Source organism: Barbatula barbatula (genome assembly GCF_947034865.1).
Source record: "Barbatula barbatula genome assembly, chromosome: 2".
Classification (NCBI taxonomy): domain Eukaryota; kingdom Metazoa; phylum Chordata; class Actinopteri; order Cypriniformes; family Nemacheilidae; genus Barbatula; species Barbatula barbatula.
The window spans coordinates 4,116,092-4,140,834 of NC_136767.1; the positions used below are offsets into that span (position 1 = coordinate 4,116,092).

Here is a 24,743-nt window from a genome sequence, read left to right on the forward strand (position 1 = left end):
AAAGAAAAAAACAGAAAATGTGTTTTATTGTTAATCATAGTCATTTCAAAATAATTAAGAAACGCACTCACTTTATTGTAATTTTTTAATGAAAGAAAAATTAAAATAATCACAGAAAACGTTTCATTGCGCATTTTACCACTGTTTCATAGCCCGCATGCAAGACCGACAATTGCATGTTTTAAGGCGTGAATGTGATGGAAGATTGTTCGTTCTGTTTAATTCCGGTATCTGTCGCAGTGGTGAAGAATATAGATTGTGATTCTAATATTACAAAAGACAAACGATTGACGAAACTGCTGTTTTGAAGCAGATTCCAGCTTTCGGCGCTTTTTGTGGCTTATTTCACGTCGCGTGATATGACGCAATTAAAGTCTATTCTGCTTCCTTTGCCACATGGCAGTCAGACGAATCTTATTTTTTATCTTTTGGTGACGTTTAATGTTTCACAAAAAATATATATTTGAAACATATCTAGAACTGTGTCATTTGTTAATTGCAGGATCAATTTAGGCAATCTTTCTGCAGTGTTTAGCGATTGTGCACTTTCATTTTACTAGATCGTTACTAGATTAAGTTATTAAAATACGTTGAGATTAAATGTATTATCTATTTTTGAAATCGCCGTTTAGCAATGTTAGTTAGATTTTGACGGTAAGGGCCAAAGTAGCTAACTTGCGACCTCTAGCGTTGCTCGTCGCTGTTGTCATATTCACTAATTCACTTTAACTTATTTTTTTACTGTCAGTGTTTGAGAAAGATAAGACAGCAAACTATAGTTGGATCTAATATATATATATATATATATATATATATATATATACTGTTTATATTTTCACTTTATTGAGCGCTGCTCTATTAAATAAACAGTGCAATGGAATCATTCGTACACCAAGCCTTTTATTACATTTTCACAGCAGGTTTAAATACAGGAATGTCGTCTACATACACAGAACAAAAGCGCAGGAAGAAATTGAAGCCATTTACTACGTTGTGATGTCAATCATAGGCTGTCACAGAAGAGTCACTGGGGGTAATTCTATATTTGCATCAACTAGATAAAACCATAACATCTGATTACTCATAAATTAACAACACAGCATCAAGATACAGACACTCACACGACATTTAAAGGTATCATTCACAACACAAAAGTAACTCACTTTGATAAACTGGACAACACTACTGCTTACTGAGAGAACAGAGACAAAGACTTGTAGTTGATCAAACCAACGATATATGTTAACAATAATGAAATACTACCGAATTGTGTATGGTAGAATACCAAGACAAGGATTCCTTATCCCAATTGATATCAACTGCATTTTATACCATTAAACCGGAATTACATTTGAATGAATATCTTTGGACACTGTAGGAAATGCGAGATGTGTTTTGTTGACAACCAGATTTGAGAATGTTTTTTAAGCGGCGGGGACTGTAACATATGATATTGTCCATGGGCAGTCTTTGTCTCAGTGATGTGTGGGTCTTTAGGAATTGTAATGGATGTGATGGTTGGACTGGGGTGTTTATCCAGCAAAACGGTAGTTGGCGTGGATCTCTGGCTTAATGTCGCAAACCATCTTCAGCAGGTTGGCAAGCACAGCCTCCCTGTTTTGTTGATAACTCTTCTGGATGTGGCTCATCTTATCCACAGTCTCCTTATCCACCTCTACAGCTGAGTTTCCGTGGGATCCCAGTGCCTAATGGATAATGCCAGGAGACATTAGCTTTAAGGCATAATCTTTTATCTCTCGCCCAAAAGATGCTTAAAAACGGATACTACCGCTGATGTATGTGTACATTACACACATTTTAATGTCTCAAGTTGTTTTGAGAACGATGTTCAGAAGGTTTATAAGATTGCGATAGTTTGTGATAAAATCTTCGAACTTGAAACAGAAACCAGTGATCTCCAACGTTGTGCCCGTGGGCACCTGGTAGCCCGCATGAACTCTGTAAGGTGCCCGCTAAACACAGGGCTCACCAATAATGCTCAAGACAGTTGACAAATCTGCGACAATACCGATTGTCATGAAAGTATTATAAGCTTTAATATATTCAAGTGCAAAAATATCTGAAAGGAAACCGAATTTGGTTCTGTGAGCATAAAAATAGGACATGACATGTTTAAAGTTTGACAGTATGTTAAACTACAGGATTTTAGATATTTTGGTAGCCCTCGCTTACAAAAAGGTTGGAGACCCCTGATTTAAACCATAGCAAAGGCAAAACTCACCGCAGCCTCCTTAGTCTTAAACTCTTTCTCTCGCTGCAGACGGTACTGTTCAATCTCAGCCTGTGCCTCCTCTTTAGCCTGCTTCAGACGTCGGTTCTTCCCTATTCAAAAAGAGAGAAAATGAACCAAACAATGTTTATAGAATACATGATGATATACAGTACAGATAAGCATATTAGCATTGGTTGGAATAAAATAATTCACTCCGTCAAGGAAAACTGTGTCTTGCATACAGGAAATGAAAGCTGGAAGTGTCTTTTTTGAAGAATAAAAGGGAACTGAAGGAATGTATCATGATTCAATGTCACTGGGACATTTAGCAAAATAGCTATTTACACCAATTTTTTTCAACATAAAGAATATGACAACGTTGAAAATATTTCTCGATGTAATCGTTATATATGAAAACAAACAATTACAACCAGTTTTTAAAATAGCATTTTTAACAATATTACTCATCGGTCCTTTTAATGAATTTAGTGAGCCTTGCTAGCAAGCTAATTTTACAAAAACAAAATGGCCATAAATACGTGCATTCAACGACAATAGAAAACACATTAACCGAAATTGTAACAAGCTAACACAGTATTTCATTTGGAAATACACACACATCGCCAGCAGAATGATTTTAAGGATTGACGTTTTCCAGAAAGCCTGCTAGCCGAGTCTGTGGCGGTGACAAGCAAGACGACCACTTACTTTTACGAGCTTCTGCGACCTTTTCTGCGGCTCGTTTCTCAGCCTGCAATAGCTGTTGGATACCCTGAGACTGGCTCGCCATGATCGACTAATGTCTATTCTAAATGACTGTGGATGATGCTGTTTTGATGCCTGTATCTCCCGCAGCGAGAAGGTCGACTGATCGTCAGCTGACCGAGCAGTGACGAAACTGCTGATGACAATCACGTGACTGCACGGGACCGACGCTCACACCACGGACGGAGGGCGTGCCAGTAACAAAAATCTGTCATAATAATAAACTGTTCATAAATAAAGTCTTTAACATACCCTCCATCGAACCATCATTTAAGACACCTTTTGTTGTGACCAGCCGACCCCCCTAATCTCTTTGAACGAATTTGACTTAATACAACAATTATGACATGTTATAACAAAATGTAAATGAATCATTTAAAAATGGCATCCTAAAGTTTTTTTGTTCGCTAAATATAAGTTGTTATTAGTAAGGGGAAAATAGGGACGCCAGACATGCGTGTTGCGCTCACGAAACATCGTCATCTCGAGGCCGTAGTGTATATTTTGATGCCGACAGTCAGACGGACAACCGCCGACTGTCCATTTAATCCGAACACCATGGCGCGTCCATCTCTGTGTAAACCAAAGCGGCTTGCAAGTGTTTAAAAGTGGTCTCTTTCCAGCAGACTCGTTTATATCTCGACCCACAATAAACACCTGTCTGCCTTACAAATAAACATCACATTTCAGGCGAAGCCGTGATATTCGTTGTCGACTACACACACGTCGCACACACAGACTGTTGGAGGGTCGTGCGCTGCGCGTCATAAGCTCTGGCAGCAGCGGAGCTGAGCGGAAACCCCTCCCGAATCCCAACTCAACTCCTCCAGCCCCAGTCAAAGAAAGAGGAATACCGAGGAATCAGGAAACACGGATAAATACCACAATACTCCAGTACAGTAAGTGCACAAGGTCTTCTATCACACAGGCCGTTTTATTTATTCGGAAAACTGCGCGAAGTGTAGCGTATGTCTTAGTCGTGTCCATACGTATTCCAGATTTGTGCTGTTTTTACAAAGGAAAAGGCCAGGCAGCATTAGCAGGGCAGCGCTAGCAGCAGCTAACGTTCTACCGACACAGGAAAGCCAATGTACGTGTTCGGTGTGCTTTTAAAATCCGCTTCGCAGTGTTTCGAGTGTCCGTAAAAGTGATTTCAGGTGGTCTTGGATGTCAGTGTTGGACGTTTTCCTAAAAGCAAAGAGTCGCCCGTTAGTTTCCTAAACTTTTGACAACAGCGGTGTGTGAACAGGGACTGTGAGGTTAACCAGAGAAACTGTTGTTCCCTCACCTTGCTATTAAAAAAAGGAAATCATTCTCGCATTACGCTTTTCGGACAATATTTTGAAGAGATGAGGAATACTGTGAGTTTTTAGTCTTTTATGTGCATGAAGAAACGAGTTGTCATACAGATCTGTCCCGAACTCACGCAATGAAAAGTTATAACCGCAATTCAGTTTTTCTTTTCTACTGTATATGCGCAGTGATGATATCAGAGAATAAGAATATTATGATACTAACATGTTTGTGGTGGCATTGTATTTTGTTTACACGAGTTTGCTTCAAAGAAGACATTGGTGGTGCTTGTCCAAAAGAAAAGACATCAAACTGTATGAATGTCATTGCGTTAAAATAACAAAGAATGTCATTTATGGAGCTAAAATGGTCACTTTTTGAAAGAATTCACCCCACATTCCGTTTTAAATGATGTCAGTTCCTTCAAGTTCACACAGGTGCTTAAGAAGAGGAACCGCTGAACTACCAACTTTGTTTCACTTATGTTTCCCAACTATCACACCTTTTTCATTTTATTGAATTATAATAAAAAAAAAACTAGATATTCTAATTCCAATTTTGGGAACTTTATTCAATATTTCATTAAATGCATTTTTGCATCACTCTTAAAGGAATAGATCACCCTTAAAATGAAAATTCAAACATCATTTACTCACCCTGTTATCATTTCATACCCGTGTGATTTTCTTTCTTCTGCAAAACACGAAAGAAGATATTTTAGAAAAATGTCGGTAACTAAAAACACGTCCACATTGACTTCTATGTGTGGACACAAAACCGGTGCAAGTCAATGGGGACCATTGGTTTGCCGTTACCAACATTTTACAAAATAACTTAGTTTGTGTTCTGCATGTGTAAAGAAATGACATCATTTCCATTTTGATGATTTACTGTTCTTTTAATCGCAAGTCCCAATATTTTTATTGCCGCTAGAAATACGCATTAAATATGGTGGTTTTATTGAATCATTTCCTGTTTTTGCACACTTTGTACTGTGTTTTGGATTGTTATCTGTCAAATTGTAGAAAAGATCTGTCAGAACCACCGGGCTAAGACCCCATCGAGTATTCCATACCGTAAAGCAGAAATTGAGCAACAATCCTTCGGTCTTTTGGATTAGAATAGCACACAGTCTATTTCTTAAAACACCATTACATGTAGCAAATAAACCACCATGCCCCACAAAGCACATAGTGATGGTGGTCACAAGCTGCTCACTCTGTTTACATGTTTTATTTGGTGTCCCATTCCTTAGAAGCCTGTGTGAGACGCGCATTCCTCAGCCAGTGTGTTCAGAAGTGCTATTCAAGCTGTTGTGCCCCCACAGAGCTGTTCTGTAACACACAGCAAATCCTTGTTAAGTTAAACTCCCACTGATATGGGCCCGGCCAATAATTGCGGCATGCTTACAGTGTTTAGTGATCAGATGTTTACGGCTCTGATATTTCATCTAGGGTGACCTGGGCCCCCAACAATTTCTGAAAATGTGAGACGTTTTTCCAATGACAAGGAAACTCTTCAATAAAATGTCACAAAAAGGATATTCATTTTTGACTGACGTCAATGAATGAATGACAGATTAGAAGCGCCCGTGTATTCGTAACAGGTTCCAGGTAGATCGTTTCGTTTAAGATGTCACATGATTTACGTCAACCATCAAACCAGAAATGAACGTTCTTACTGCCACGCAAAGATTTCAGAACGATCAGAACTGTTAAACTGCATCTAACGCTGTTCCTTTACCAGTGTTGTTTCAGCACAGTACATGATATGAGGGAAACCGCATGTGGCCATTTCTCTCATATATAGCAGTCACTGTTTTCTTGTGGCTTTTCGACGTACCCCTCTACAAACACCTTTTGCAGTTCGTAGATAGCGTACAATTGCTGTGAACGATCAGGATTCCAGTTTGTTCTAAAAGTCGATTGGTTGTTTTAAAGCAAATTTTCAGCAAAGCCATTGCATCAAGTACCTGATGTAATGAAAGGTCTTTTTCAGTTACACAATAGTCTTGTAACACGACTGCTGGTGGGAAAATGGATAACGGAGTTGCCTTCCTGTATGAATCAGTGGTCCGGTTCCTTTTGGTGAAACGAGAAGAGCAGAAGGCATGTACTCAAGATAAATAGGTTTTTAGGGGCTTTGGGAAGTATTACACTAAACTACTAATCTCTGTAGTAAGCCTCCGGTAAGTCTAGACTACAAACCATTTCACCATTTTTGTATAACAAAAGCATTTTGAGTTATTTGATATAGTTGTTATTTAAACATAGCAAAATGAATTGTTAATGCAATGGTGTCGCATTTTACTCGCAAGGTGGAAACTGACGTTTTTATCGCATATGGTTGGTCAGCCGTAAGTAACAGTAGGTGTCAAAAATGCAATTGCACAGGTGTTGAAAATGCGTCGCATATCTTTCGGTATATGCGGTTGAAGACTCTTTGGAGAGAACCAGATTTTCTAGTGCGAGTTGTAGTCGTGTTTCTTAAGTTAATGGTGAATTTCTCAGGTGGTTTTAGCCGGTGGTCACACAGGAAGTCTGTTTTCACTTGACTTGCACTTCTCTTTAAACAGTGTTCTTTGTCGCTGTTTAAAGGTCTCTGTTTTATGGCATATTCCTCAGTTTTGCTCGAGTGTGGTGGTTGGGTGAGGCTATAAAGTGGAATGCAGACCTGCTGCTAAGGTAAGAGTGTGTTGTTGTTATTCAGGACAGGTTAGGGTTTTGTGGTGAATATACAGGCTATGCGTCATTTTCTCATGGACGCTTGTCTTTTGCAGACTGTTTATTAGGCAAATATATATATATTTGTCAAGATGGTCACTTGTTTTATGCTCAAATAGGTAGTCCACACTTTTACACTGGTTGAGGATCATTTTTGAGCTCTGGATCTACACCTTAAGTTGGTCAAAGACAAAAATGGGATCAAGGGCAAGTGTAATACTACTTTAAAATGTTGTTGTTAAAACAAAACGTTTTCTGTTTAATTTAATTGTATTTTTGTTTTAGTTTTTCCATGCAAAAAATTAATATAATTCATTTTTCCCTGATTTACAAAAGACGGACACTAAAATGTCATTCAGTGTAACTATCTTGTCAGGCATATTTACAACAAAAATAATTCTACGACATATTAAAAGACCCCAAATGCTTATTAGCTGTAATATATATCTTTTTTAAATTTGCCACTATACTAGGTTTTGCCCATCTTTCAATAAGATTTTCTTGCTAATTTAACGCACAATAAAATGTAGGCATTTTACACCACGGCAGAAGGCATATAACAGCAATGCACGGCTGCTTTAATATGTACAAGCCAGAATAAGCATGTTGTTTGAATTTGTACATAAATGAATGACAATGTAACATTATTTCAACTAAATTTTGACATTTTATTCTCCAATAACTTGATAACATAAAGTAGACATTTTACTTACATTGAACATGCTTTCTATGGACATAACTTTTGTACATTTCTTGTGTTGGGGACATCTAAATGTGTTTGACCCGTGTACAGGTGATATATATAAGTTGGTCATAAATACAGTCTTTAAATCCATTAAACCTTTAACCATTTAAAACAACTAGGGCTGAGCAATATAGCTTAAATGTACCTGCCTAATACATTTAACCTAGATAAAAAATACATTCAATTAAAATACAAACAATTTAACATTTACAAAAATAAATAAAATGATATACAAAATTAAAACTACATTTTGGCCTAGGGATGGTTTGGAGAGATCATTCAGAGAACGAAAATGGTTCAATGTAAATGGTGCTAAAAATGAATAAAATAATAGCGATTGTCTGCTTGCCCACCTTGCAAATGATTGAATTTAGTTTAGTAGCCTGTTTATACCGAACCAGCCCGATATTACACATTGTGCTTGTTTTTGGGAGTCTTTCGACATTCACTTCTGACTTATCCAATTTGACCATTTTGATAATAAGTTAAGTTTTGTGCTAATATAAAGTGCAAGTAAAATTACCTTTAGTGCCAACTTTGGCACATTAATATTAGTTGTCAACAATATTTGAAATTCAAAATATTTTGTCATTTTCTTTCTAAATAAATGTTAGGTCGAAAATCTGAATGGAAAGTTCATGCAGGACCAAACAGAATGTTGTCTTAGGTTCATCTCTAATAATGAGTACATTCTCAAACTATTTATCGGCCAATAATCGGCTAGTTTAAAAAAAAATTAACATCTGACATATGTATTTTCAGATTCTTTTAAGTCTCCAAAATGCCTTTAAAACGCTAAACTGACATATCTCAAAGGTCTCCCCCAGTAACTAACTACTACAGTAACTAACTTTTCTCTCCCACCAGCAGTAACAATGCAGACCTGAGTGACACTCCCCATTGAGTAAGAGAGAGAGAGAGACCGCGTGCCTTGCAAGTAAGATGGGGTTCGGTCTGGACCTGCGGAACTCACATGAGGGTCTGATGAAGCTGCAGGACTGGGAGCTGAAGCTACTGGAGACGGTTAAGCGCTTTATGACCCTGCGGGTAAAGAGCGATAAGGAATATGCCTCGCTCCTGCTCAACATCAGCCAGCAGGTGGACAAACATGACAACTCCTCTCAAATCCACTATGTCAGCAGTGTCTCCAAGGTACCAATTGTTTTGCCCTTTCCTTTTTTTTATATCATGGTATATAAAGATTATTCTCTATCATAATGTATATCAAAATATTATCATGCTGTCACAGAACTGTGGGTCATGTAATCATGCTTGGTTTTGCTTCTCACCACTTCAGTGTCTTTTCTGATCTCTTTAAACATGAATATCTTGACATCTGTGTACATGGGTTTATTATCAGTCGTGGACTCACATGGTGCAGCAGACAGAGCAGTTAAGCAAGATCATGAAGTCCCATGCCGAGGAGCTCAACTCAGGACCTCTGCATCGCCTCACCATGATGATCAAAGACAAGCAGCAGGTGAAGAAGAGTTACCAAAGCCTCCACCAGCAGATAGAGGCTGAGATGAACAAGGTGAGCCGTCGTGCAGACGACTGATGACGATGATGGAGATCAGCTTAACCCATTGGTGCATTCCTCTGACTTTTGTTTCGTCGTCCGCAGGTGACCAAAAGTGATCTGGAAAAGTTGAAATACACCTACAGGCAGTTAACAAAGGACGCTGTTTTCGCACGAGAGAAATACAAAGAGGCTGTGGTTAAAGGTAAGGAGTTTTTTTAATAAGCCAGTATTTTAACAATCAAAAATGTTTATTTGACCATTTTGTTTGATATCTACTCTGGGTTTGTTATACCTAATAGCATTAAACATGGATTATTAATAGCACACATATACTTTTACAGCCCTAATATATTCTTAACCAGCCAACAGATTATTCATTAGTCAACGAATAATAGATTTGCTGACATCGGATAATATTTATTGCTCTCTAAATATTGACAATGGGGGTTTAGCAAACCTCTATGGTGGTTGACCTCTACTTAAAAGCTTTCGTATTGCAACATAATAAATGTGAAACTCTGTGTAACCCGTAAAGAATCCTTAGAACGCTGTGAATAAAGAACAGAGACTCGTCGAATAAAGAAGTCGTTTCATCTCAGCCAACTGCTTTTCTTTGCCCTCCAGGAAAAGAGACAGACAAAGCCCGCGAGCGTTACGACAAAGCCACCATGAAGCTACATAACCTGCACAACCAGTACGTGCTGGCGGTGAGGAGCGCGCAGCTACATCAGGAGCATTACCACGAGACCGCCCTGCCACTGCTGCTGGACTCCCTGCAGAAGATGCAGGAGGAGATGATCAGTGCACTGTGAGTGAAGGAACTTCAGAGAGCATTCTGGGATATTTCTTATGTTCTGCCTGTGATATTCATGTGCGATGTAATCGTTACTTATTTAAAGCATTCTTTCATGAAACTGCCTGCTAGTTCTCTATTGACAGTAAACACATTTCTCAGTTGTTTATACACCAGTCCAGCAGAAGGTTCAGAAGCTTCACTGTTCGGCGCTGTAGCTCAAAGTGTAGCTTTCAGAGGATTAACAGAGAACAGAATTCTGCGTTTTCTTTCTTAAGCTGTTTTTTTAATCACAGGGTTTGCTGTAAACTGAAGTGGAGGTTAATCCACGTAAAGGAAACAACAGCATGAGGCTTATGGGATTGGCACCACAGATTCATATACAATATGACCATTCAGTGCAGGTCAAACAATCCGTGTGGGACAGACAATTGTTATATTAGAGCCAGGCTGTTCATTTGAGAAGGTTTTTATCAGTTTTACACTTTCTGTAGGATGTGGGTGGTGCTTGCTTATAAACACACCATCACATTGTTTTGCGAAAGTATTTTTAGCACATCCCCTCTTAAGGTGTAACAATCTGATGTTGATGGAATTTGTATGACTTGACTTGACGTCCATCATGTGAAAGCCTGACTGCTTACAGAAGAAAAGTAATAGCACCAATTATTTGAGTTTATCCCAAACACAGGGTGGGTTTCATGTCAGAGATAAATACCTGGAATACTTTGGGTTGGAGGTTTGTTTCAAATGTAATATTGTGAGATAAATCAAATATGTGGATTTTCATAACAACAATGAACCCACACACTTCTAATGAAAGCAGTTTCTAAAGAGATGACTAAAGAGTTTTGGTGTGTTTTTATTGCAGTAAGTGGATTCTGGAGGAGTACAGTGATATCACAAGCCTGTTAACAGATGAAATCGTGAAGGTCCACAAGGAAATACACACCTCCATTGACCAAATCGATCCACTGTCGGAGTATGACAACTTTATTGAACTTCATAGGTATGTAAAATTCTCGTGTTTAAAATGATGGTTTCAAATGTTTTAAAAATGGACACGTCTGTAATTGTAACGTTCTTATGTTCAGATCACCAGAAACCAAAGAACCAAATGTAGAATTTGACGTAACACTGTTAGAGGAAACGGAGAATCTTCAAGCACATGAAATTCTGTGGAATAATTTGACAGCGGAGAGTTTACAAGCAATGTGAGTAAATAAGATTAGAGTTTTTTATCAAATAAAGATTTGCATCAATTTTTGAACCTTATATTGTGTCTCTGGGCAACTGGTTTTAAAGGGATATTTCAGAGGCAAAAAAAATGTCCCCATGTTTTACTCACCCTCAAGGCATCCGAACTGAATATGGCTTTCGGCTGCGCGTAAACCAGAGGCTTGTTTTCCGGAAATGACGGTGACAAAAGCTCCCACACAGAGACTGTATCCTATTGGAACGAAGCGAAAAATGCCACGCTCGTCATCGGAACTTGCGACGTGCCTGCGTCATTTTCCAGAAAAACAAGCCTCTGGTTCACGCGCAACCGAGAGATAAAGGAAGTTAGACATTAACGTTATTGGGCTGTCAATATGGATATTTATCTTAACAAAGGTCTTCTAAAGCGAATCGATGAGTTTGTTTACGACCACGGAGCTGTGTCGAGCCATTCTTTGTTCGATAGATACACTTTTTGGAGCTTCAAAAAATCGCCTCCCTTTCACTCCAATTAATCTTCGCTTAATCTGATGATTCTAGTTCTGAATGATCTCTGTTCATGCTGATGTGTTATTTATATTGTATCTACAGTACATTAGTGAAGATGTGTGTTGTTTTGATCTTGGGACAGGCTGAAATCCACCTCCGAGGATCTGCTCCTATACCAGCAAAGTCTACGCAGCAAAGAGGACCTCATGCTGGATTTGGAGGCAAAAATTGAGGAATCTGCCAAAACCTATGACAAGAAATCAGAGTAAGTGATGAGTAACTGTGATAAAATCATTCAACACCGGTGCTTAAACCAGGCCTAAACAACGACTTGTAGTTTTGTCTCAGACGATCTGCAGGGTAATATGATCTTTTTGTGACCCTGGACCACAATACCAGTCATAAGGGTAAATGTTTCGAAATTGAGATTTATACATAATCTAATAGCTGAATAAATAAATTTTCAATTGATGTATAGTTTGATAGAATTTTCTTTTTGGCGGAGATGCAACTATTTGAAACTCTGGAATCTGAGGGTGCTGAAAAATCGAAATATTGAGAAAATCACATTTGAAGTTGTCCATCAGAGGTGCTGTAGCCGGTCGTTTCTAAGAAGAAACAGTCTTGTTTTAACGCTCTTTATGGGATTACTGCTGTAATGGTGTTGTGGCGAGTACATGAACAGGGAAGTTGAAATTCTAAGCTTTATATAGATACCAAACTTGAGTGGGTAATTCCCAAAGAGCAGGCAGCAGCAGGAATGTAGGAATGCATCCCCTCACAAAAATCAGGTTTTGAAATATTTAATTTAGGAAATGTATCAAATATCTTCATGGAACATGATCTTTACTTAATATCCTAATGATTTTTGGCATAAAAGTAAAATCGATCATTTTGATCCATACAATGCACTGTTGGCTTTTGCTACAAATATACCCGTACTACTAATGACTGGTTTTGTGGTCCAGGGTCACATTTATATGATGATTTGTTTACGTTTATCAAACATATTTGCATTGAGTGATGCAGAAACACAAAGCAGTAAACTCTAGACATAAAGTTAACATGTTATTCAGGGATATTGTTTGGAACAACACAACATAAGATTTTATATTCTACAGTTCCCAAGCAACATCACTTCTCAATATAGCATGTTACAGTGCATGAATATTAAACTCAACTTTGGTTTAGTTTGATGGTTTTCACCTTACATTATACATTAAAGCTGCACGAAAACCACCAAGTCGTAAAATTTCCATTTCTGGTCACTGTGTACTGAAAGCAAATGCAGAAATGAAGCGTGGAGAACAGCTTAAGTGTTTCTATAGAGATGTTCAGAAGATTGCGTCTCTGTGAAGATTAAAGGGATCCAACTCATTCACCGAACTGTTATGTGGTGCCGGCCGGATGGAGATTGTCCAGGTTCAGCACATTCTTTAAGGTCTACCGGGTAATCCTGAACAAGCGATGCTGAAATAATCTTCCAATGGCCACAGATGAACTATAGCGCTCCACTACACACCTGAACTCATGTGTTTGTCGGATTAATACATGCTGAATCAGATGCCCTAACTGTTATCTAACTATTTCATTTTTGAGGGAAATCAGCCTACAAATGACTTCTTTTTGACAAATCATTTTTATTGCATCTGAATTCACACGGTTGTCATAATAAATAAATGCAAAATTCATTTGAAATGAAATGATGTTCATTCAATTTTACAATTAAATGTACGAGCCTATTAAATAAAGGCTTTCGACTGTTTTACGAGTAAACTTTTTAAAACAAGGTTAATCCATCGATTGAATGACGTGATCTCAATCTCTGTCTCTATCTCTCTCTGTGCTTTCAGTGTGGTGTTGTTACTGAGTCAGAAACAATCTCTGGAGGAGTTAAGACAGACGGTCCAGCTGCTGCGCTGCTCGGAGGCCAAACTCATGGCGCAGAGAGAGCTGCTGGAAAAGAAGATGGAGGAGAACGAGGGCAAAGAACCTCCACCAGTGGTCAATTACGAGGAGGACGCTCGCTCCGTCAACTCGATGGTAATGCACTGTGTTTTATTGTTTTTTAATTCATCCTCCGTTTAACTAAAGGTCTCTTCTGTTGATCGGACAGAAATGTGCAGATTGAGTCATCCGTAATATTTGGACTGTTTCCATGGAAAAGAGGGACTTGATTTTATAGGGAATTTATTTATTTTCAGATTTGGACATCACAAGCTGTTTTTCACTCCACAGACTCTGTTTAGATTTGAAAGCAGCTCTGTATGTTCATCCACCATCCCATGTAGCTCTGCTGTAGATCAAGAACACTGTGGCATAGAGATTAAATGAGAATGTTGATGGTTTAACTCCTCAGAAACCCATGGAAAGTAAATCATCATGTGTTCTGTGATTTGATTTGGTTGTGTAACATGGATTGGATGCTGACATTTGACACGGTGCCGGTGTTAAAGGCGACTGAAGAGGGCAGTGTGTTCTCACTTATCACAGATTCTTCACACCAGCACATTTATGTGCAGTATGTTCCCGTATAGGAATAGACCACCCAGTGATGCACATGCTCAGGTCCTGGAATCTGATTGGACAAATTTAGCAAACTCAAAACTCCACATAATGTAAAAACTTCCCGTAATTTTATAAATATAACATTAATACTGTATGATGAAATGCTCATAATGTAAATGGGTTATTATATGAGAAATATATTGCACTATGAAGACACTGTGGCAACTTATTGTGTAATCACAGTTCATAAGGTAATACAGCACATCATTTAAAACTATATTTACAATATAATAATATTTTTTTAATATAATTTAGTGTTCGTCGTTGTCTATGTATTTCACAGGTAACAGGATGATGGTATGCACATCTGCTTGCCAATAATAAAGTTCACACAGATGAGTAATGACACTAAAATATGATTGGACAGGCCAGTGTAAACGGGTTGTCCTGTTGGCTGGTTATCCCTCTGTGCCTGCATCCATCCCCTGAGTCCCGAGATTCTAGCTCCGTTCAGTTGAAATTTCTTGTCATTAAAATGTGTTGTTTAAATCATATGCAACATGCGCATTCAATATTTTTAGAAAGTGTTGTTAGATACTAGCAAAGGTTTGAATTAAAATGTTATTTTATTGCTAACATGAGGGCATATATACTATTATTACTATTATTGCATGAATATTTCAGTCTGGTGCATTTCGTAGTTAGTTTAAACCAATGTTTTTATGTTTAAAAAGCCTATTACATGTTTTTAATGTAATATATTGTATAATTGTATAGGAGTATTATATACAATTTTGAGCTCATGATTTTATTACGTTTAGAGAAAATTATTATATTATGAGCATTTTTTATTACAGTAATAATATAACATTATGTGTAGTCTTTACATTAAGTGCAGTTATTACATTATGAGTTGCTACAGACGAAGCATATCAAGAGTGCAGATCCAACACCAAAACAGCACTGGAGGTTTTACTGTTGGTCTTTTTTGTCTTATTGTCATAATTTTGTTTGCAAAACAAATGTACAGTTATTATTGAAATCAATTGACTGCTAGTTTTAGTGCTCGATCACTGTATTCAAAAACGTTTCATTTTGCAGGATAAAAGCAAAGACAGGATATCAAAGTTTGAAACTCTCAGGCACTCCATCGCTGGAATCATCCGCTCACCAAAGTCTGTACTGAGCTCCTCATCTGTGAGTTTTACCGATGCATAAACACCTCTTCGTTTCTGTATCCTGACTTCCGGATTTCTCCTGATCTTGATTTCTCCTCCTCAGTTTTTTGACGTGATCCCCACAAGTGAGAAACCACTGGGCGAGCAGGAGTGGTATCACGGTGCCATTCCCAGGACGGAGGCTCAGGAGCTGCTGAAGCAGCAGGGAGACTTCCTGGTGCGCGAGAGCCACGGCAAACCAGGAGAATATGTGCTGTCTGTGTTCTCAGACGGACAGCGCAGACATTTCATCATTCAGTTTGCTGATGTGAGTGTATGAGGGAGAAATGAGATCATTAAGATTTATATAGCTCACAATTGCAATGTGTTTTTTGATGTTCATTTATATAATGCATTCTCACGACACATATGTATAGTTATAACCTTGTGTGACTGGTTTAAAAAATATTATAGTTTTGCTTGCATTATACATATTTTAAATGAGCTTTTTTTTAGCCATTTTTTTATGCAATTTGTTTAGTCACTTTATTGTTTATTTGAAATATAATATTTATAATTTAGTTCGTTTTTTATTTAGTTTCAATTTAGTTTTTTCTTTGAGCCGATATTTTATTTGAATGTACAAAAATATTTTTTAAATAAAATGGCATATAAGATAACGAAATAACATTTTATTTCATTCTTTATACATTTCATTAATATTATTAAAAGCTTTTTTTTATGTTTGTCGCTGTCTGTGTCCACAGAATCAGTACAGATTTGAAGGCACTGGCTTCCCCACCATCCCACAGCTCATAGATCATCACTACACAACCAAACAAGTCATCACCAAGAAATCTGGGGTTGTGCTTTTGAACCCCGTCATAAAGGTAACACATCTCCGTGTTCATTTTAGCAATTGATTTGTCATACATTTGATGTTTTTTGAATAAGCCTGTCAATACAGAGCCATAAAGTTCCTTATTACAGAGAAGTTCGGACTGAGTGTGGGATGCTCATTTTGACTGATGGATGTGAGGTCTTAAAGTCTTGTGCTGTGAAGTTTGATGTATGAAAAAAGATGTGCCGCTTTAGATGTCAGTTTAGGCCCTTTCCTTGAGGGTGGTCCGCACTGTCTGGATTCCCCGCGGAGTGTGCGTGGCTGTGCGGATCCGTCAGGTCGGATGATTGCCTGTCTCTCCGATGGCTTTTTGATGACGGGGTAAAAAGCACCCGGGCCTGTCTGACATCATAATAGTGCTGATGTTTCTGCTGCAGCTTGCAAGATGAAGAGTAGAAACACTATCAGGGACCAGTGATACTTTTAGCAAAGCTAGGGTCATGTGAAAAGCAGTTCGTTCGGATGTTGAGATGTGTCGAATGTACTGCACAACGGTGCCAGTTAATGACTACTGTGCCAGTCACTTGTCTTCATGATATTTAGCATAATACTTCTATAATCGAGCCATTATCAGTGTCATAGTTAATGTCTCATTGGCACTGTCCCGAATGTATTGAGTGCGTTTCAGTCCTCTAAAATCCTCCCCAACCCCCCCAAAACATAATGGTCACTGGGATGAAAGCAGCTGAATTAGCCATTCATTGAAATAATTGTGATCATGTTGTCATTTCTAGCTGTCTTTAGCTTTCATTTGGTATCCCGACAAGGACTGCAGGACCCGTAGAGGACCTGAGAGCGTAAATTCTGTAAAGCCGATATCTCATGATTCATTGAAACGGTTCGGAGGGAATGAGCTAATGGGCCGAGCTCTCGCTTTCAGAGGTCTTCAATAGATTTGACTGTATATCTCCGTCCATCCGTCACAGAATGAATATTATAATTGCATCATTATCATTTAGCAGACCATTAGCATGCTGACCGACCCACACAGAGCTTAGCCTCACTTTCTGTGTTTGTCTCCGCACGAGTCATTAGTTCATTAATGAACACGTGTCGGAATGCTAATTCGCTTTTGTTTGTTTGTTTGCGCAGGACAAGAAATGGATCCTCAATCACGAAGATGTCATACTTGGAGAGCTCCTTGGCAAAGTAAGCCCTTTTTTGCTTGTGCTCAGGATGTTTATGGGAATATCAGATATAGGTGATGGGATTAAACTGTATTTATATAACATGATAACACATTTAATGTACACCTGTGTTTTTGGGGTGCTTCCTAAAATAAATTTTCGACTTTGTTCCTTTCTAAATTGTTAATACCAAGTGGGGTGAATATCTTAAAATGGCACTTTTTGGTTGGTACTGTGTCCATGAATGCATATTGACTAAACAAATGTCGTTTTAGGGAAACTTTGGTGAGGTTTTCAAAGGAACATTGCGAGATAAAACCCCAGTGGCAGTAAAAACCTGTAAGGAAGATCTACCACAAGACCTTAAGATAAAGTTCCTCTCGGAAGCCAGGTGAGCCACAGGGCATTTATAACTGTACCTACATGTGCATTACATATTGCTTAAAGGGACAGTTCACTAAAACATTTAACAAATAAAGAACGAACACTTAAGTTGTTCCGAACTTGGATGAAGTTAATTGTTCATCTGAACACAAAGAAATAGGTTTGGAAGAATGCTTGTAACCAAACAGTTCTGGGTCACCATTGACTTCCATAGTACAGAAAACAACTACTATAGTAGTCAATAGTGCCCCAGGAATGTTTTGTTACATGCATTCTTCCAAATATCTTCTTTTGTGTACAACAGAACAAAGAAATTTAAACAAGTTTGGAACAAGTCAACGGTGAGTAAATGATGACAGGTTACTATCCCTTTAACTATCCCTTTAAAACTCAAACATCAAGGAATGTTTGGCTTAAAATTAAAGATAAAAGAGTGAAACAGCCAAGCCTATATTCATACATGGTTCCATCGTTTCTAGAATCCTGAAGCAGTATGATCACCCCAACATTGTGAAGTTAATAGGCGTCTGTACCCAACGGCAGCCCATTTACATAGTAATGGAACTCGTACCAGGTCAGTAAACCGGATCTTGTGTCAGTCATTAGCCACCGAATTTCCTCATTAAAAGTTGTCATGCACTTTGTTTTAGATGTCAGTGTCTGTTTTATTGTATGGCACGTTCGTGGCTCATGCTGTTTTGTAAACAGGTGGGGACTTTTTATCATACTTGCGAAAGAAGAAGGAGGATCTCAAGACGAAACAGCTGGTGAAATTCGCATTGGATGCCGCTGCAGGAATGGCATACCTGGAGCTCAAGAACTGCATACACCGGTATGAACTGCAGACACCTCAAACTGTCCCAACATTTTTTACATTGCATTGGATTATTATTATTATATATATTAAAGTGACACAAAAATGAAAAATCTGTCATAATTTACTCATCCTCTTGTCATTTCAAACCTTTATGACTTCTTTTTTCAGCAGAACACAAAAGCACTGGCCCCCATTAACTTTTATTGTATGGACACAAAACCAATGTAAGTGAATGGGGGCCATTTAACCACATTCTTTAAAATGTCCTCTTCTGTGTTCTACAGAGGAAATAGTCATACAGGTCAATGACACGAGAATGAGTTTTCATTTTTGGGTGAACTATTACTTAAATGGGAAAAAAGCAAGTCTCATTGGTTTGGTCTATCCAAAAGCATGATAGCAGCCCATCTTCATTCCGTCTTTATCTAAACAACTCAGCCATCCAATAAAACAACAGGACCCAGTTTCTCTTCCCCACGCCGTTGTTCTTCAGGTGATTTTGAAACTGTGAAATGTGCTTTAGTGCTTTGAGTCCAGTGTCGTCCTGCTGAGAGGGCTGAATAGAGTCTCAGCTCAGAAATGAGCAGTCACCGCTCTTACTGCACCCCGCTAAAATCTTTTTACCATCAGACATGATGATGTTAAGGATTTGAACACCGTTCTGTCAGATCAGCTCTCTCTCTCTCTCTCTCTACCATTATCCCCCACTGTCTTTTCCCATCTCGTGTCAGCAAGGTGTATTTCTGTGGCTCAGGATGTATACATAGCAAGAATGCCATTGCATGACACACGCTGTGTCCGAAATCGCCTACTTCTATACTATATAGTAGAGGAAAATGAGTATGAGTCATGAATAGAAGGTCCGAAACCTCGGTATGCAAAAAAATGTATGCGAGAATTACCCTGATGGTCTACTAGTGTGGATCGGGTGGACACTTATCTATCCCATGATGCCACGGGAGCTGAGCAACGGTGAAATTTCAAAAGTGAATCAAATAAATATAGAGGAAATCTTTAAGGCGGACGTCCGTTTTTAAAGGGGAAAAGTCTGCTATTTAATTACTCACCCTCATGTAGTTAAACATCTGTATGTTTTTTTTTCCCAAAAACGCAAATGTAAGGAAGCTTTCTGACTCCTCCTTAGATTTCAATCTTTTAAGCGCTGAAAGTGCGTCAACACATCGTAAAATTGTCCATGCGGTTCCGGGGCCTCAGTATAAAGTTTTATAATGCGACAAGGATACTTTTTGTGCGCAAACCAATAAGAGTAACAACTTTATTTAAAAGCTTCCTGATTTGTGTGTTAGTTTCAGCGCATGCGTCGAGCGATGCTGACACTGGGTACACTGTCAGGTGGCTCTTGTGTTTGGTTGCGTTGCAATTTAAGGAGGAGTAAGAAAGCTTACAAAACTACCTTACTTTACGCTTTTGGGAAATATGGAGGTCATACAGTTCCCCTAAGTGGAAATAAATTAATTTCTTGTGACTAAACTATATTTTTATTAACGCACGCGTATAGATTGTTGTTAATACGTCATAGGTCAAAGAGCATGCGGGTCACATGACCATAAAACATGGCGGACACAGTATGTCATACTACTCCCACTCACACTATGTAGAACCTACGGTTTTAAAGCGATACTTCACCTAAAAAGAAAATTCTGTCATCGTTTACTCACCTTCGAGTGATTCCAAATCTGTATAAATGTCTTTGTTCTGAAGAACACAGAAAAGGATATTTGGAAGAACGCTTGTAACCAAACAATCTTGCGACCTATTGACTCCCATAGTATGATAAATCAAAATATATATTTTTTGTGTTCAACAGAACTAAACAAAAAGATAAAGTAAAGAATGTAGGAAAGCAAACAGTTTTGGGGAACTTTTGACTACCATTGTATTTTTTTCCTACTATGGTAGTCAATGGGGGCCAAATATTACTGGTTCTAAGCAAATTCAACGCACAGTATGCGAGTTCGGACGCAGCGACAGACTAGAGTCTCAAATCAGCTGTTAGAAATGAAAGCGTTCAGAAAGAATCCTCCTGATTTATACGGAGGAATATAAATCAATATTCCAGAATTCAAGCCTCCTGAAGTCATTATTTTCATGTGAAGTTTTAGGGTGGCTAGGACTGTCAAACAATTACTTGCAAATAATCGCATGCAGAATAAAAGTTTGTGTTTACCTAATATATGTCTCTATAAATACAGAATGAATATGCACAGTACATACACATACATGCATATATTTAAGAAAAATAGTAATATAATAAATAAAGTTTATATGTAATTACATTCACAGATAAATACATCTAAATATTTCCAAAAAAATATATATATTTGTGTTTTTGTGTTTAAAAGTAGAAAATATACATGTATTATGTAAACACAAACTTTTATTCTGGACGCGATTTAATAGCAAATAATCGTTTGACAGCCCTACTACTGACGCTAATGTTAGGCAACAAACATGCAGAAAAGTTGACTATACATTGTCATGTTCACACACAATGCTTCCCCTATTCAAAATGTTCACAAAAGAATAGTTGTCCTGATACTTTTCTAGTGCTGGTCAGGATTGACCAATCGGAAGGCGCTGAGAGTAGCATTATCACAGCAACAACTGTCAAATCTAAGCCAAAGTTTTGCTGTACACCTTACAGAGATCTGGCTGCTCGGAACTGCCTCGTGGGAGAAAACAACGTGCTTAAGATCAGTGATTTTGGGATGTCCCGGCAGGAGGACGACGGCATCTATTCCTCATCCGGCTTGAAACAGATCCCGATCAAGTGGACTGCACCAGAAGCATTGAATTATGGTAAACATTTTTTTTTATTGTAGTTACCTGTTCTAAGTTGTGAAGACAATACAACGAATCAAATAGTTTTGTATGTGTGAGTCTGCATCCGAACAATTTGGTTGGTTGAGCTATCAGGGTATTGATGTTGAATTTTATGGGTGTTTTTTATACAGGGAGATACAGCTCAGAGAGTGATGTGTGGAGCTTTGGGATCCTCCTGTGGGAAACCTTTAGTCTAGGAGTGTGTCCTTACCCGGGCATGACCAACCAGCAGGCTCGAGAACAGGTTGAGAAAGGTAAAACCCACATGGCACCACACAGTTTGACAACAACCAATCAGAAATATCCAGAAATAAACATAATTGAAGTAGCAAGCCAATATTTTCTATCGATACCATTCCAAGTGATCTCGAGCGAGGAACACAAGGAAAACTGTTGTTTGTGTGTCTTTAGTCTACGCATCCATTGTCGATGTCGCTTGAAACCACTTCTGTTTGTTCTAGGCTACAGAATGTCCTGCCCGCAAAAATGCCCAGACGAGGTCTACAGAATCATGCAGAAGTGTTGGGAGTACAAGCCTGAAAATCGACCCAAATTCGCAGACATTCAGAAAGAACTGGCGTCTATCAAGAAAAAATAGCCTTTAATAAAGACGATGGGTCGAGAGGCCAAACCCACGCTTCACATCCAGGTGATCCGTAACCTACAGAGAGAAACACAGCAAATGTTTCGCCCTCTAAATCGCATGCTATTATCGTACTAAAGAGTACTCCGTCACATTATCACTGTGTGAACCGCCTATGCACCAGCTGTTTTGAGCCATTAGCATGGAGAAAGGACTCCAGTGTCAATATTACGCAGAATTCCCATGATTTTTGTCTCGTAACTATCAACACAGCAACAGTTAAGCTATGTAATGATGACATTGTTCGGGATGGGTTGTCAGGATGCTATCCAGTATAAACAAGTGGGGTGAAAGCTAAAAATGTACTTTTATGTCCTAAACCTGTCGATGGTTTTGGCTGTTTTATAGTCATTTTATGTCATTATTTCTGAAGCGATAGGACGTCTTTGGAAGCAAATATGTTGTTTGTAAATGAGAACACGTACATAAGACTATCGCGACCAATTTAAGCACTCATCAAGCAATAAGACCAAATGGATGGGTGTCCCAAAGTGCAATTTACGACGAAACACTGCAGTCAGGTAGCCTTAGCATATAATCCAAACTGTTTCGCCAGGTTGCTTGCTCACGTATTTTTTTAAGGACCGTTTGAATGACGCGAACACGGCATCAGATATACAGTTTACAAGCCTTCAGATTGATTTCAAATCTACACAGTTCAACATTTCACCTCTTCGTGATTCATGCTATAAAAGAAGTCATCTTTCATCATTCACTGGCCTTCATATTGCTCCAAACCCGTATGATTTTTTTCTTGCACAGAACACAAAGAAATGTTTCTAGATGTGTTTTTAAATAAATGGGACTGGTGCTCCAAAATCACCTTCAGCTCGGTCCAAAACTGACTCTTGGATTCTCTTAATGACAGCACGTGTTGGTCACCAGCAACCAAAGCCAGTCGAGTGCACATTTGTATCCATGCGACCGTCTTCGATTCATGTTCTTGTGCTGTGTAACTGCCCTTACTATCAGGTTGCAAACAAACCTTATGTATTTACCTGCGTAAGTATTACAAGGTTGACCACGATTTGTTTTGTATTAGGACTGTTTGTAATTGTCTTTGGCGGGTGCCATTTGTTTTTTCTCTCTCTTTATCTACACAAGCTACTCACCAGCATACTGCAGACTTTCCTCCGAGTCACATAATTTTGTCGTTCCATTTGCATGATAAAAATGGAATAGTGGTTTCTTCAAGGTTTACTCTTTAATAAGCATTCCTTTTTTTGTATTTTGTAAATACTCTTTTGTAGATTCAGTAATGTAATAAGTTTGTAGGTGTTTTTTATTCACTGCAGAAACTAATGATATCAGAATGTGGACGTCTTTCAGGAATACACCTCATCATTGTTTTTGATGACTTTTACAGTAGCGATGAAGACCCAGATCAACACTCCTCTAATAATTGCACATTCGGATGATGTAAAGAGAGTCCTATAGGATCAACTGTGCTACTCCGAGTCTGCAAGGTTTTTCTTTCTGCTCCAAAGATGTTGCCATTACTCTAATGTAGCCAAAAGTGGTGACGCTTTATACAGAAAGCTACTGTATAGTGCAGTTTTGGCTCGTATATTCGCATTATAGATCTTCAGAGTGGGTTCAGATCAAAGTTATTGGTATTTAGTTTGGTTTTTTTGGGTGAAACTGAGCTTACATCAATTAAACTACTGGCGAGTGAGCTCTTATGATTTTCCGCCTTTTAACGTCAAAGCAATTATCCCTAGTGTGTGTTTGTTTCTTTTTTATTTATTTGAAATACTGTAATATTATTCTAGCATTTTAATCTTTTTTTGTACCATTTACCATAACTCCTACTGTTAGTGTATTAAAGCAAACGCCAGTATTTGTCTCCTATATTGAAAGTTGTGTTATTGAGAGCCAAGATTTACGTTTCTCTTGTCTGACTTGCACATAGATCGTTCCATCAGAAAAAAATATATTGTATTGCTAGAACGACCATAAGTAGTTCCTAAATTACGCTTATGTGTAAATTATAAGTAAATTGCCATTAATATTCACATCTTGCCAGAATTCCCAACTCTGCTCTGTTCCGGACTATTTATTTCTGTGATGAAAGTTATATATTAATTGCACTTTTGGCCTTTTTATGCTTAAAAATACCCCCTTATGTAAAACAGCGTAATACTGTTATAATGTTCGTCTTGAATTGGTTAAAGTCATATTGAACAAGAGTAGAAAAGCAACACTGGAATTTGGATTGTCAAACTAATGCGTTTAGTGATTAGTTTCACTCCATCCAACTAAAGAAGAAATATGGAAAGATAAATAGTTGCCATATAGATTTGATGTTTGGTCCTTTGTTCATGTTGTTTTTTGCATCTGTGTCGGTTCTATCGTAGCACCTCTCTGATGGACATTCAGCTATAACAATGTCGGCTCATTGTTTATATTGTACACTTGCAATAAAGTTTTTTTGAAGTTGTATCTTGAAATCAATGAAAGATGATTAATGACTTTCTTAGGAGGTGAAAGGAGATAATGTTGTTCGTGTATTGAAATAAATAACACGGGCTGTTGTTTTCGGTTTTGTATCAGATTAGATAAACAAATTTAGGAAGTTTAA

At 38.2% G+C, this 24,743-nt stretch overlaps 2 protein-coding genes across 4 annotated transcripts; one reads left to right on the plus strand and one right to left on the minus strand.

Moving 5' to 3' along the window:
- Window positions 1-887: 887 nt before the first annotated feature.
- Window positions 888-3,734, minus strand: atp6v1g1 (ATPase H+ transporting V1 subunit G1). The gene is made up of 3 exons (XM_079485524.1): window positions 2,942-3,734; window positions 2,243-2,343; window positions 888-1,706 (listed from the first exon to the last, which is right to left on the minus strand). Exons 1-3 carry the CDS (start codon window positions 3,021-3,023, stop codon window positions 1,533-1,535), a joined length of 357 nt encoding a protein of 118 aa, XP_079341650.1. The 5' UTR covers window positions 3,024-3,734; the 3' UTR covers window positions 888-1,532.
- fer (fer (fps/fes related) tyrosine kinase) lies at window positions 3,508-24,609 on the plus strand. Of its 3 annotated transcripts, XR_013788191.1 has the most exons (20): window positions 3,776-3,897; window positions 8,627-8,911; window positions 9,120-9,293; window positions 9,384-9,483; window positions 9,906-10,089; window positions 10,946-11,083; window positions 11,169-11,288; window positions 11,924-12,046; window positions 13,635-13,824; window positions 15,391-15,486; window positions 15,571-15,774; window positions 16,214-16,336; window positions 17,440-17,496; window positions 17,750-17,865; window positions 18,338-18,432; window positions 18,567-18,690; window positions 21,341-21,495; window positions 21,651-21,773; window positions 21,981-22,168; window positions 23,529-24,609. XR_013788191.1 is itself a non-coding variant. In XM_079485497.1 (19 exons), exons 2-19 carry the CDS (start codon window positions 8,702-8,704, stop codon window positions 22,115-22,117), a joined length of 2,469 nt encoding a protein of 822 aa, XP_079341623.1. In that variant the 5' UTR covers window positions 3,508-3,897; window positions 8,627-8,701; the 3' UTR covers window positions 22,118-24,609. The 3 variants fall into 3 exon arrangements, 2 of the variants coding, with proteins under 2 accessions (XP_079341623.1, XP_079341624.1); XM_079485497.1 differs by having other exon boundaries at window positions 3,508-3,897; window positions 21,981-24,609; XM_079485498.1 differs by having other exon boundaries at window positions 3,771-3,897; window positions 8,630-8,911; window positions 21,981-24,609.
- Window positions 24,610-24,743: the final 134 nt, after the last annotated feature.